Here is a 15,052-nt window from a genome sequence, read left to right as displayed (position 1 = left end):
TGGAAGTAAATAATTACACATTTCACACCCAGTCCTGGTAGGACTTTTTGCTTGCTTTTGTTCAGTGAATATAGGAGTAAGCTCACAGGTTTGAGAAAACATTTTCAAAAGCTGGCTGTATCCTGAGAAAGAAGGTAACTGCAGCAGGGACAAAACCAGCAGAAACTTATCTAGGACAAACTGAGAAGTTTTATCAGTGTGTGATTACTGGATCTGAAATGGTCAATGTGGAAACTGTCAGATACACATATACACATACAGTCTTAAAACTGGTATTCACGCATCCACTATTACTGTACTCCAGCATGTGGGGAATTCATATAATTCATACCTTAGCTGGGAACATTTGCTCTTGAAGTTTTCTAATACTGTAGGAATCCAGGCCAGAATTTGAGTGTAATCCCTCCACAGCTTTTCAAAGGATAATCCTCTCTCTCCAATGTGAAGATAGGTAAAGCATGGTATATACAGCTAGTGCTTTGAAATGTGAGTAAACCTCTCCTAACAAAAGTCTCTCTGGAAATAAGGAGCTGGAAACTGTCTTGCTTATAATCCTTACCTCCTCCTTTCCCTCCCCCAACCAAACAACAAAAAACCCACCAAAAAAAACCAAAACCAAACCCCAACCAAAACCCCCACCAAAAAACTATTCAGGAATGCAGAAAAGGTCTCCCTGAATATTTGAGTTTTTCTTTTGCCTGTCCATTGCATTTTAGCGATTTCTGTTTTGCCCTCCCCAGACCTCAAAAGTAACTTGCCAAAGTCTCCTCAGGTGGGGGAATGTCAGGATGTTTAAAGTCAGAACCTTCTAACACTGGTCATTTGCTGCAGGAGCTGTTAGCCAGCATATGTTTTATGGCTTGATGGGGGAGACCTCTTCCACCTTTGAAAGTTCTGGATTTTCAGTAATGATGACCCAGGTGCCACAGGTAATGCTTTTGGTAGACCTCCGGATAATGTTACAGCAAGAGCCAGAGCATGAGACTGTGAATAGGATAAAGTGTGATTTCAGTTTTTTCCAGTTGTAAAATGTTTCATGCTTCCATGGCTGGCTGCCTTCCTTCAATAGTTCTCTTGCCTCTAGGGCTGACAAGAAGTCAAGGAGTGCCAGAACAAGAGGGAAAAGTAGGATAGGTTGCCCTTCCGGGCAGGTCCATAGAGCCTGGGGAATTTCAGAAATGGCTTGACTTCTGCAGAGCTTGCCACAGCAGTTTGTATCTTGCCCTGTTGATCTTGCTCTTTTCTCCTCCCAGCCTGGTCTTACTGTAACAGTTGCCTTGCTAAGGCTTTCCTGGGGAGGTATCATTTGTGGAAGCACAGCATGTGTAGGGTGAAGGAATAAGGTTGACAAGACCGGCTCCATGAAATAGGCCAAGTGTCCTGTTTCCAGGGCCTGAAACAGGTCTGGTTTCAGGTCTCATCCTCTCCCTGGTTTCATCCACCTCTGATGTCCCAAATGGCTTAGGCTTCCTGCCTGCCCAGTCATCACCCAGCCTCTGGGTTTGGATTTTTTTAATTTATTTATTTTTATTTTTGGGGTGGTGCTCACTTTTCTGTAACAGCTTAAACCCAGCAGTGTGGTAGTTAAAACTGTGATGATCAGAAATTATTATCTGATGCTGACGTAGGTTTGGGCCGATTTCTTTCTTTGACCACTTTTCCTTAGAGCTCCTTTTGACTTAAATGGTAGGTATAAAAATTTTGTATTCCTCTATAGCAGTCTGCTTGCTTCAGATCATAGGTATGGGTTGGTGGTTAGCAGGAGGGGGCTGTTTGTGTGTCCTAGATGTTTCCCTGTGGTTTTGATGGCTTTCATATTTTCTGCTTCAGATTGTGTGTAGTGCTGCTTTGTGCCTTGTACCTTGGAGTTGGCTGTGGGAGCGGATGAAGTGAATCTATAAATAGTTCTAGAACTCTTCCATGGCATATAAGTATTGACCTCTGCTACCTCAGATGTACTGGACACATTCATTTGTCATTTTTTATGGTTTAAGGACAGAGGGGTTGATTCTCACCTGTTCGAATATTTCCAGTTACGTATGAAAACACCGCTGTCTTTAAAGGATGATTTTCTGGCAGTAGTGCAAGAAAAGCCTTTAGAGGGTCTCAAGCCAGCCAGTGTTTGTACATGTTTCACATTACAGTTTGGAGTGTTAACCTGGGAAAACATGAGCTGGGTCACTCCATGTTCGGGCTTTCTCTAGCAAATCATGGTGACAGAAGCAGTGTGATGACCCACTTAGAATGACATGTTCAGTCTCCCTGTCTGCAGTGCAGGTTTCAGTGTCAAGAAAAAATTCTCGGTGTGAATGACTGAAGGTTTTCCTTGGTTCTTAAGTGGCACTTGTAGAAGCCTTGAAATAAAATGCCTCCATTTTATTTTGTTGTAAGACAGCCAAAAATGTCTTAAAGGATGAGACACTTTAAGATATTTAAGTAGCAAACTACTGTTCAAATCAGTCGGCGCTAGAGCCAGGCACCCAGAGTGGACCCAAGTGGATACAGTACCTTTTCTTGCAAAGGGAAACAGTGGCTTGGGACGGAAAAGCCTATCTCCTCCTGTTTGGAAGGAAGTATCAAGTGTCACTGTGTGTAACTCTGGCAATTCATCACTGGTAGAAATAAATAATTACATTATTCTTGGCATATTCTTTAAAAGTGGTTTACTGATTTCTCTGATGGATGGAAAATGCAGGAGGATTACTTTGCTATGCATGTGTGTGGATGACGAAATAATGGCTTCCAAGTTTGTTATTTGTGTTGGCAGCAGGAAACATAAATTATTGAGATGTGAGTATCTGTGCTGAGGATAAACCTAGCAACGCATTGCTGGTTGTTAGTCAACACTCCATCCCTCACCGCGTCCCCCCACGAGTCACTCGTGATGTAATGCCATTCTGCTGAAGCGGAACCCTCTGTGTGCCTGATCTGTAATTAGATGTGATGTCACTGTACAAAGGCTGCTCAAAGAATTGCTATGGGATAGTTACTATAGGCATTGGAGATATTCTAGTAAGAATGCTTTCTGGTTTCTGATAATATTAAATAGTCTGTTAACACAGAATTTGCTCCTTCTCTGACTCTTGAAGAAACAGAAGTTAAATACTAGAAGGCGTGAGTCTCTAACACTTTATATTTCAGATTCACGTTGATGCAAATGAAACAGGAGGTGGGAGTTTTGGGTGCAGGTGTGCAGTATAACCAACCAGCAGGATTACTCTAGAAACTGTACCTGCAGGATTCTTTGGTCTTTTTCCCTGGTTTCATCACCACATATTAACCTGGAAACTTTTTATGTTTCAGAGGTGACACAAAAGGCATTAATGAGAGCCTGTATGTCACCAGGATCCTTGCTTTGACTTAACTAGTATCTGACTTGGGGTAGTGCAAGCAGGAATTCATTCATTCTTTTGCTTCCCTTTCGGTGGACTTCTATAATTTTCTGCTTAGATCTATGTAAATATATTTTTAATTTTCAAAGGAATGTGACTTCACTATATTAATGAGAATAACAGCTTCTATTGGGCAGTTTTTAGCTAGGACTTAAAAACTTAACTATCTGGCCATCAGAGGCAGGATAAAAGTAAAACGGCATTTTTTGCATCCAGTCAAATAGATAGCACAATGTTGTTTGATCACCTGTAGAGTTGCAGAGGAAAGCCTTATTAAATTCATCATCTTCCCTGCTTACCACTTATGGACGAGGTACCAATTTCTGCATGTTGGTTCCTTGATATGTAAAAAGAGTAGTTTCTGGTCTTGGTCTGACTGATATTTGCTGGATGTAACAATGGGTTCTGTTGCATAAACATGTTTAAAAATTAAATTATTGGCCCTTTCAATATGCTTTTGCTACTTTGGAGCCACAAATGATTTAAGTTAATTTGCCGGTTAGGTGCTAGAGAAGGGAACCATTCACTGTGCTGTGTAGTGGGAGCACTTAGAGCAGCGGTTTCTAGTTTTTGCCTGCATTCATACTTCACTCAGTATGACAAAACGAGTCCTAACTGGACATTAGTTGCTTCAGTTCTTCTCGCTTGTGCAATTTTCTTTTCAAGCAAACACAGAAACTGTATTACCAATGCTGAGGGACCTGTTGGCTTCAACAGACTTTGCTGTTCACTAGAGCAAAGGCAGGGTTTCACCATGTAACTATAAATGCTGCAAGGGAATGTATTAGCAGTGACCTAAGGTCCTTCAAGAGATACTGACTTCATGTTTCTAGCTTCCCCTTGGCTCGGGCACTGCTTTTTCAAATGCACAGGAAGCACCTCATGTTCCTGTTTGGGTTCTGTACCTCAGCATTTAAAAGGCAACTAGTAAATACCAGGCATCACAGAATGCCAGCAGGCTTTGCTTTGGCATGGCTGACAGAATGTGAAACCTGCTAGGGTGACCCTTCACTTAGTTTGGCATGTAGATCATTACTGTGAGCTGCTCATGCATCAGTCTCCCTGCCTTGCTGGTGTCTCATGGGCTTTCTGGTTTTAAGTGCCCTTTGAATCAACAGCAAATGCATGGCTCGCTGTGGGGTAGGTAGGGGAACCTAGCATTTCCTAAGGGACATGCTCTTGTTACCAATTTATCTGTAATGTAGTGCAGCTCTGCAACAAACTTGATTTCATGTGGACTGATACAGACTTGTCCTAATCTAACACAGCTGCCATGTCTTAACATTAAAGGAAAATCCTAACAGAAAACAAGATGAACGCTACATATTCTGACAAAATAAAGGGCAGTTGGTTTGTTATATAACTAACTTTCTAGAAAAACGTGTGAGTATTTGAGGCTTTTAATTGATTTGTGCTGGTCTCTTCCTAGATATTAAACTCTAATTCACCAGGGCTCTTTTCCTCTGGTTTTAAGGACCAAAGCACCACCTAGTTTCTGTGGGGTCTCCTTCATGAATTTATAGGGGGTTATACAATGAAGCTCAAAAAATCCTCCAGTCTGTTCCTCAAAGAGTGGAGGCAGGAGTTCAGCAGTTAACTGGATGTAACTTTTAATATGTCTCTACTTTTTGACTAAAACATTAATATTACAGTTTTTCTGAAGTGTCAGTGACTTGCTATTTTTACTACCTTGACCTATATTTTCCTTTTTTTCATCCCCTTTGCAATTAGCAGAGGATGCTATTTCACCCTTACCTGTCCAGAATCTTTTTATATGAGACTACACCAACCAGTTGGTGTTATTAGGCTAGTTTTTACAGAAAAAAACTATTAAAGCACAGTACTTCCTACTTCTTACCGGTATATGGGACAAAGCAGTGCTCCAGGGATGTCACAGATACCACCCTGCAACCAGAAAGGACAAACCACACAACCTTTGAGATTGTATACTCCAGTATTTGGTTATAGGGCTGTAACAGTAGTCTCAGGTGTAAGATGCTCCCCAAAACCCATATTTTCATTAAATCCTGCTTCTATGCTGTCACTTTACAGAGAAGATCTTGTTTTCCTTTTGTTGAAGGATTAGGGGGTGTGGGAGCTTTTGCCAGCTATAAAGGGTTTTACCATTGTGTGTTTTACCTTTGTGCTTCTGGAGTGAAGAGTGGTTCTGACAAAAGAAAAATTATCTCAAATTAGCACAGTCAATGCAGAAAGTCCATAATGCTGCTTTCAGCAGCTGCATTCAGGCGTTTCAGGGATGACACCAAAGTGGACCAACTGCGAGCTGTGTGGCCAATGCCAGTTGTCCAAATGTATAGGACTGGTGTATGCTTAGAGGCACGGAAAAATCTCTGTATGAGGCAAAACTATTTGCATATCATAGAATCATAGAATAGTAAGGGTTGGAAAGGACCTTCAGATCATCTAGTTCCAACACCCCTGCCATGGGCAGGGACACCTTGCCCTAAACCATGTGGTCCAAGGCTCCGTCCAACCTGGCCTTGAACACTGCCAGGGATGGAGCATCCACAACCTCCCTGGGCAACCCATTCCAGTGCTTCACCACCCTCACTGTAAAGAACTTCTTCCTTATATCCAATCTAAACTTCCCCTGTTTAAGTTTGAACCCATTACCCCTTGTCCTACCACTACAGTCCCTAAGGAAGAGTCCCTCCCCAGCATCCTTGTAGACCCCCTTCAGATACTGGAAGGCTGCTATGTGGTCTCCATGCAGCCTTCTCTTCTCCAGGCTGAACAGCCCCAACTCTCTCAGCCTGTCTTCATATGGGAGGTGCTCCAGCCCTCTTATCATCCTCGTGGCCCTCTTCTGGACTCACTCCAACAGCTCCATGTCGTTTTTATGTTGAGGACACCAGAACTGTACGCAGTACTCCAAGTGAGGTCTCACAAGAGCAGAGTAGAGGGGCAGGATCACCTCCTTTGACCTGCTGGTCACACTTTTTTTGATGCAGCCCAGGATATGGTTGGCTTTCTGGGCTGCAAGCGCACACTGCCGGCTCATGTTAAGCTTCTCATCAACCAACACCCCCAAGTCCTTTTCTGCAGGGCTGCTCTGAATCACTTCTCTGCCCAACCTGTAGCTGTGCCTGGGATTGCCCCTACCCACGTGTAGGACCTTACACTTGGCTTGGTTAAACTTCATAAGGTTGGCATCGGCCCACCTCACAAGCGTGTCAAGCTTGAAGAGTTAAGCACTTTGCAGCACTAAAAGTACTAAAGTTACTAAAGTTAAACGTTATGTGTGTGTTGAGAAATGATGGGTGAAACAGTTGTGTACTCCAAGCAAAATTTATTAGAAGTCTATTCAAGAAAAAAAACCACAGAGATCTTTTGCTTGTAGGAATTCAAAGTCAGTTACCTGAAAGCCAGGTATGAAAAACCTGTATTTTTCTAAAATCAGATACAGAGTAGAAACAGTACTTTTTAAATATCACAGGCAACAGATATTTAAGTCTTCAATCATAAATGGCATTAAAGATAGGTATTAATCTCACAGCAAAGCTGCATGCACATCTAGTTTAAAATTGAAAGCCTTTGAAATATAAAGCTTTTGCCATGAAATCTGCAATAATAAAGGTATGCTGCACAAAGATGTTTCTTTACCTTTGTCTTAATGACATTTCTCAGTAATAAAGACATATGTACATTTAGATTTGGCTGGTAAACCATATTTTAATTAATAAAATTTTGCATAAAATGCTATCTTACAGAATTGCACTATCCAGATGTTCTTATGGTAAATAGAGCAAGAAAAGAAAAAGGCATTGAAATGTTCTGTTTGTGAAGAGGGCAAAGATCAAATAAGGAACTTACTTAATTTTTTAAAAATCAACAACCAAATGGCTCTGTACAAAAAAGCAAACATATGTACAAAATGCTACAGAGACTACATACATTTTGATAATTTCAATCCTTTACCCATAAGAAATGCAGTAGAAGCTTTTGCCATCTATAAGGTGCTGAAGAAACCAAATCTGAATTTTTATGTTTATAAAGCCATAGTCATTATCATCCTATGCCTTAATTTCATTTGCTATTTATGCTTTTGCTTATGGAAAATGTGTGTTTTCAAATACTTGTTTCCTTCAGAGGGAGGAAAGAAAAACCCACCTCTAAAATGTATCAGTTTTAATACTTGTGACTCTTTTTGTTTGTTTTTCAGTACTAAATTCCTAAAGAATGTGTAACTCAGGTTTTGTTAACATACATACATACATATATATAGTGAAGTAAATTGGTACATCATACTTGTGAATATTTTTCAGGTGGCTATGTTAGGAAAACCCCCCAAACCAACAATCCTTTGCACTAACACTGTTTACTTCCTGCTGCTTAAAATTCCTGATACGTAAAAACACTAACCTCTCATATTCCATGTTGCTTACTATTACAACATTAAATGGTTGTAATCAAAATGTCAGACAATGTAATCAACAATGTCAGGTTATTACTGTCTATGCTTATATCAGTCTGTCTCTTCATTAACTTCTGTTTCCTGAGGTTTTATGCCTCTTGCACTTCCTACCTTTTAACAGAAAACACTAGAGCTTTATTAGGGGGGAAAAAAGGTTTAGCCGATACCATTGCATCTGTTCAGAACACTTGCAGTTCTCCCATTTGTCACTACGCTTGCTTGAGATTTTACAATCACTGTGTATATGTTACAACGTACAAGTGCAGGCAAAAAAAATCTCTATTATAATTTGTCATATATTGTAAACCAGTACAATAGGCAAACCTGTGATACGGCAAAGTGAAAGCAACAAATGCTGCCAGGCTAATAAGAATGTGGAAACTCAAACAATGTTTTTCAAAAGTAGTAAACAGCAACTTCCTCTGTATGATGTGCATGCTGAAACATCCCATCAGGCTTCATGACAGGACCATGAGTGTCTAAACCAAGAACAGCTTCTCCCCCTCCCCACCCCCCATGGAAATTCATCTGTGTACCTGTCCTCAGGCTTTTCGTGTTGTGTTTCAAATGAAAAGACTTTAAAGCAGGGAGTATTTAAGGTTGAAACGATTCCTCTTGTTTCAGAAAAGCTTAAGTCATTCACACCGTGGTCGTTGCTGTAATACTGCTGAAGGGTTTGGAGGGTGGGATGGGATGAGGATGAACTAGATGGCCTCTATTTGAGACTGCAAGCAAGAAAACAGAAGACCAGCATAGCATGTTTTCTAGCAGCTTATGCAGATGTGTTGCAGAGATGCAGCATAAATAAGTAGAAAAAAAATTCACAGCCTCTTGACATAGTTTCCAGGGAAAGTACCAAAGAATTTGGTTCTTCTTGAGGTTCCTGAAATTAGAAGCAATAGATGAAAGATGGGAATAACAACAGGAAATAGTATGTAAGCATGGCCTTTAGATTTTTATGTTTAATATTACGCAATCAGAAATACTATATAATATTATTTATAATATTGCTTCGAAAAGTTATTTGGAATTTCATTTGCGAGTTGTGAGTTTCAACAAATCATAACTGCAGGAAGGAAAAAGCAAATAGAGAGGCATAGTTGATCAAATTGTTAGGCCTGATTAAAAGCTGTGCTAAAATTGACTTGGATTTTGACATGGAAAGAATTTAATTTCAACAACATTGTCTGTTTAAATAACTTGCATTTTCAGAATGCTGAGGACTAACAAAATGATCAGGTTAGCCACTGTGTGCATGAGGGTTTATGGAATGATTAAGCCACTTTATCTAAGCATAGTTATGAAATCTCTGTTCAGTAATACTTGGTTCTCACAGGTAGTCAATTCTGTAGATGTATTCATGCAAGTAAGTTTTATGTTAGCTGGTCTTTATGAAGAGAGCAGTAATACATAGTCCATTTTGTGTCACATGAGAATGACAACAGTGCTGTACAACAAACTGGAGGCATGTCTCAACTCGTGTCCATCAATTTCAACGGACACAAGTGAAAAATTACCCATTAATTTCAGTGGATTTTGGTTTGAATTTCTCCTGATAAAGCCAGGTTTAAGTTTGTTACATTTAAGACCAAAAATTAATTAACTAGAAGACAAGGAGCAAAGAGGGAAGCAAAGGTCGGGGGGAGGGGGGGGAAGAGGGGGGGGGAATAGCAGAAAAGGCAACCAAATGAAACATACCCACAAACCAGCCATCATCACATTTTTCCATCACATCAATGACATCTCCCTCTCTGAGTTCCAATTCATCTTCGTTCCTAGGAGTATAGTTATATAGAGCCTGAAACCTTAAACAGGACAAATGATGCATTTTAAAAAGAAGTAAGAGTTCTGTACACCTTTGCTGAAGTAAAGGAGCTGGTTTAAATATTAACTAATAAGTAATGCTTCTTGCAAATATAGGGGAAAAGGGTTTATTTTGCCTGATGGACATCAGGGCTGGGTACTTTGTATAGTAAATAAATAAAACTTTATTGAGAGGTAACTCATCAGACATGAAAGACTGGGGACTCGCAAGACAAGGCTGATGGCTCCTCAACTAGTTGCTTTCAACATAGAATTCTAGTATTTATTTTATTTTTGCATTACTTTATAGCTGAGGCACTGAGTCAAAGGACTTCTAGAAGGGAGCCTGTAGAGGCACTAGCCCCATAACCTCCCCGATCAGTACCTAAAACCGTGGCTCTGACTTCAAGCCGTGAAGAGCTGAATCTAGTGTACGTGTCCTCTGCCGCAGCAGAGCAATGTGTCATGCAGCAGAGGCAAGGTGCCTGGTGCCCTTCTGTACTGGGTGGAGGAGGGTACCCAGGAGAGCAGCTCACACAACTACCACTGCAACTGAGGGACCTCCCAAGCTCCTCAGTAGCAACTGCTCAGCTAGGACTTGGCACTGCAGGAGCACTGCATGTAGAAGAGGTGCCTTCCTCTGGGGGAAAGGCTGAGAGTAATTGCTATTTGGAAACATACAGCCATAACCCTTTCCCTGGTTAAAACTGCCCCAGCTGTATATATAAAAAACATATATCTATCTCAGACAGTAAAAGGGAGAGGCTTAATCAAATCAGGGGACAAAGGATGGAAATGGAAACAGTATTAAGACGCTGACTTGTGCCTCCACCCTGGTCAGAGGCTGCAGACTGAAGGATGTAAGGTGGATAAATGGAAACAGGTATGAGATTAATAAATTTATTAATTATCTTTCATTCCTCACCAGCTTTTAATTTGGTTTCTTGGAATTGAAAGAATACCAATAAACTCTTAATAGGGCGAACTGAAGGTGCCTGGGCTGCAGGTTGCTGCAGAAGTCCTGTACAGTCAGAATCTGCCTTTTTTTCTAACTGTCTGTACCCCAGCTATGACAGACTGTGTGTAAAGGGGCAGGGTACAGCTGCAGCAATTGTGCAAAGGAAATGGTTTTAATTTCAAAATATTGAAACAAAACATAACCACATCCATTCTTCCCTCTTAACAACAGTTCACTGACTTTAAAACCATTTTAAAACCATAATGCAATTACACTTCCCCCAATAAAAACAAAGTAGCACCCCCTTTGATGTGTTGGTACTGACTATTTCCGTTAGGTCTGTATCATTCAGGCAAAATTTCCATGGCTTGAATGAGATCTTTGTTTCAGTGAAAAATTCCTGTTCATGAAAGTCCCATTTGAAAATCCTATCTAGTGACTGGTACGAGGCTTAGTGTAATGATGGTCTTGAATAAACTACACTTATTTTTCACATTGCTGGTTTGGACAAAACAAAGACTTAGTGTCTTGTGACTGGCAGTTATCTCCCCAAATCTGAAAAGTCTATTTTTACATTTTAATCACACTAACAAAGTGGAACGGGACTGCTTATTTAAGCAATTACCTCTGTTAATTTGTGTGGCAGGAGTAAGAACAAGCTGTGCAAAGAATTAAAAGGCAGTAACATTTTCTGTCACGCTTATTATTCCAGGAAAGCTGAGCTATGCTGACACTCTGAAAACTGATTAAATGCAGCTTCTAAAGGTGCAGAGTTGCAGATATAATGTGTCATGAACAGGATTCAAACCAGTTACTTACTCAAATACAGTAACGAGAACTTCCCAATTAGCACGCTGTACTTTAGAAATCTCATCCATTTTAACAACTCTCTTATAGTAATTTCATTTTCTCTTTGCTAATCAAATAATTTCTTAAATATGAAAACTCCACTGCCATTTATATCACTAACAGAATACATATTCAAGACAAAGAATGGTTGGTTGGCAATTTAAATATATTTCTATTTCTACTTTTAGGAATAAGTAACTTTAGTCATGAACTACTGAAACTATATTGAACAAAATTAATTACGAAACAGACTTAGGTGCTTGAGTTTGCTCAACAATACCAACAGGAGCTTGTGGTTTCAGTGAGATTGAATCTAAAATGTCCAATTTTTGTTATGTATTACTGTGGTATAGTTACAGCTTTCAGAATGGCTTTCTTGTATCTAATTTTTAAATTGTACATGTGAATTACACCAAAAAGTATGAGCCTGTTGCTCCTGTGATTATATCAAATAGTTTTTTTATTCTCTATTCATATCCAGAACTGTTTCTGAATAATTGTGTCAAGTCAGTAAGGCCAATGAGTTGAATCAATGTCAAATCTTTAATTGGCATTCCGCGGAGATGTAAAAATAGAGAGAATAAAAAAAGGTCAAACTTTATTTTTACAAAATTACTATCCCCCTTTAAGTTGAAATGATGGAGAACTGTAAGTTGGCACACCTGTCTGAGCTTGTAAATTAAACAACTAAGGCTTTGCCCTCTGGGACCTTCTTGGATATTTTCCTACATCATGTGGTTATCTGTAAATTTCTGAAATCTCTTCATAATTGCACTTGGCAGGTTACCAAATTATTTGACGAAGTGCTGGCTATTGCTTAAATGTTACATTTTGGTTTAGTAGACAAGAAGTATACTTACGGTTCCCCCCCACCGTGTATGTTTTCATGAGCAAGCACAGGGCGCTGTGGCTGAAATTAAATGATTTGAAATGTAATCAAGATTTATAGTGTAAGGTCCAAATAGTTGGATAGGGGCATGATACATGGTTGCTTGAGAGTTCATATTCTACATTGAGTAAAACAACACTCTCCTCAACCCACCCGCCAACTCACAATAAATTCTTAAGAGACATGTCAAGCAACAGAATGATGGCATGTTTAAAGATCTGATTTTTGGAGGACATAATGAAAACTAAAGTAAAACTGTGAACTTCATCAACAGTCCATTCTATTTATAGTATAGTAGAAAGTTGGAATAGAACCCTGCTGCCTCTTCACTGTGAAACAGAAACAGCATTAGAAAAATCAGATGCAACTCATGAACATTTGACATTCCTTAAGTGAAGTATATTTTTAGATAACCGGAAATAAAACCCCCTATACATAATGGCAGAATTTACGATATTCATAGACAACATACCAATGTACATTACACACACACAGTACTAACTTGGCAGGCATAACATGCTATGCTTTAATTAATTCTGTTTCATCTCAAGGGGGAGCACAAAGCCATGCAGGCTGTTGGGAGCCAAAGAGCAAAAAGAATTTGGGAAGAATACATGTAATTCTGTGAAAATAACAATTAACACTTTTACTTCAGAGGAGAACATTGTTTGTATTTCCAGTGCAAAGCTTTATGAAAGGAACTACTTTCCTTCTTAATGGAGCATTACCCACCACCAATATCCAATAAATCTGGATGCAGTGAAAATAGAACACATAAATCTCCTACAGAAACCACATCCTGCTTAGAAAGACATTGACTTTTTCCGATTAGACTTTGGCTGAGTCCAGAAACAGCGCAGGAGCAGCTACTTGGGAGAGCTCTTGATGCAAGTAGTGATCATATTCTCTGATGACTGAGGATGCCCTACGGTTGTACTGTAGAGACAAGTCTGGGAACTCTTTCTGTTTTGGGAGTGTGGATATCAAATCCAGTCTATAGCACTTTCTTTTGGGAATTGAGTAATGTGCAAACTGATTTTGAAGCCATGGGATTTGTCTTATTACTCCATGGTTGCCTCTTTCCCAGGTTTAACTATTTCAGTTCATCATGCTTCCTTTTACTCTTGAAGATGATGCAGACTTCCATGAGAGAAGGCAGTGGTAAACAATCCACAGCCTGATGATATAAATGGAATGGTAAAACACACTCTTGTTTGTTTGGTTTTTTAACTCCTCTCACACCCCAGCTCCTCACAACATCTCCATATGAAATTGAAGTAGTTAAATTTCTTTTCATCAAGCTTGTATGTGTACATGCAGAAAATATTGTGAACATTTTCCACTTAATCTTTACAGTCTATAGAGTATAATTTTAAAAAGATGCCTAAAGATGCAGGCAGGTAGGCTGCAGAAATTCTATTTGTATTTATGGCATCTAGGTTGGAAAGAGGTTTTCAAAGTCCAACAAAATTTGTTGATACTCCTTGACTCTCTTCTCTCCCTCATTCAACTCTCCTCTGCCAGTGTACAGGAAAGATGGATAAATTTTACTGAAGATTCCAACAATAAAGATTGCAAATTAGCCATTTTTGTTCTCAGTAAATCCCCTTTAGCAGCTGGGTTGTTAGGCAAGAAGAGAATATTCCATTGGGCAGATTGCTTGGTATTTGGACTGGCATCTGACCTTATTTTCTGCTAATCTTTCACCAGGTCCATAACTTTACTGAATGGCAAAGATGCAAGAGAACTCAACCGAGGTTAAGGATTTTTCTTGCAAACAATTAAAGTCAACATCCTAAGCAATACTACAAATGATTTAATGCTTTGAACATAATACCAAGCCAGGAAGAAACTGGGTAAGTCAGTATTATCTTCTTTTTCTGTGTATGCTTCAATACTTTAAAACTTTTTATTCCTAGTTAACTATGTAGAAATGGATGATAGAAAATCAAGGTGAGTGAAGATTTTCAACTCACTGCCACAGAGAAAACTTTGATGGAATTAGAATCTGGGTAAACTGGGGTGAAGTAATCCGTGGAGCTCGCTCTGTATCTGAATGCATTCCTCAGTAGTACCCCAGCTGCCACCAAGAAGCTTTCTCCCTGTTTTCTTTCCCTAAGATCTTATTCCCACATGGGGGAATGGGTTAGAAGGGGGACTGTTGCAATATCTAGCTGCTTGTGCTCAAGAGATACAATGAAATGCATCACTCTGGGTAGCTCTAGTTTCTAGTTTTCAGCTATAACTCAGTTCACTATGTTACGCTGTTTCCTGGAAAAAATTGTAGGACCTAATCAAAAGAACATTAGGGTGTAGTCAAGTCAATAGTCACAGCTGGACACCTGAATTTCATGTATGATTGATATGTGCTTGCATATAGTAGTTCAGTATAGTCCAGAACGTGCAAATTAGGTGTACAATTTGTGCTCTTGTAGTATTTGAATTAAAATCATTAATGCACTAAACATTGACCAGTACAGTCCTCTTATTATACTGATTGCATGCCTTAATATATTGATTACATACTTGGAGAGACACGTAAAATTAAAATAGGGCTTAATCCCTTTTTATGGATCTTACTCCCAGTTGGACTTTCTTTGGGATGGTGTTGCTCTGCTACTACATGATCCTGGCCTTTCTATGATGAAACTGCTCTCTTTAGTGATGACAGCACTGTCCCCCCATACTTCAGAGTAAACAGAGGCCTGTCAAAAAGCCAAGACTGA

At 39.6% G+C, this 15,052-nt stretch overlaps 1 protein-coding gene across 23 annotated transcripts in view; it reads right to left on the bottom strand.

Annotated features, from left to right (window-relative positions):
- Positions 1-6,685: 6,685 nt before the first annotated feature.
- SORBS2 (sorbin and SH3 domain containing 2) overlaps positions 6,686-15,052 on the bottom strand; it is a 151,254-nt gene continuing 142,887 nt past the window's right edge. For 19 of the 23 annotated variants that reach the window (XM_030493014.1, XM_030493030.1, XM_030493031.1 and 16 more), the window contains 3 exons: positions 12,298-12,347; positions 9,526-9,632; positions 6,686-8,710 (listed from right to left, as the gene is read on the bottom strand). In XM_030493014.1, coding sequence (XP_030348874.1) covers positions 8,649-8,710; positions 9,526-9,632; positions 12,298-12,347 — 219 coding nt within the window. In that variant the 3' untranslated portion in view covers positions 6,686-8,648. The remainder of the gene's footprint in view (positions 8,711-9,525; positions 9,633-12,297; positions 12,348-15,052) is intronic. The other 4 variants (XM_030493015.1, XM_030493024.1, XM_030493027.1 and 1 more) reach the window with 1 other exon arrangement.

This window comes from Strigops habroptila, chromosome 7, assembly GCF_004027225.2.
Source record: "Strigops habroptila isolate Jane chromosome 7, bStrHab1.2.pri, whole genome shotgun sequence".
NCBI lineage: Eukaryota > Metazoa > Chordata > Aves > Psittaciformes > Psittacidae > Strigops > Strigops habroptila.
Note: the sequence above shows the minus strand (reverse complement) of the source record. Positions and strands in the feature narration are given on the sequence as shown.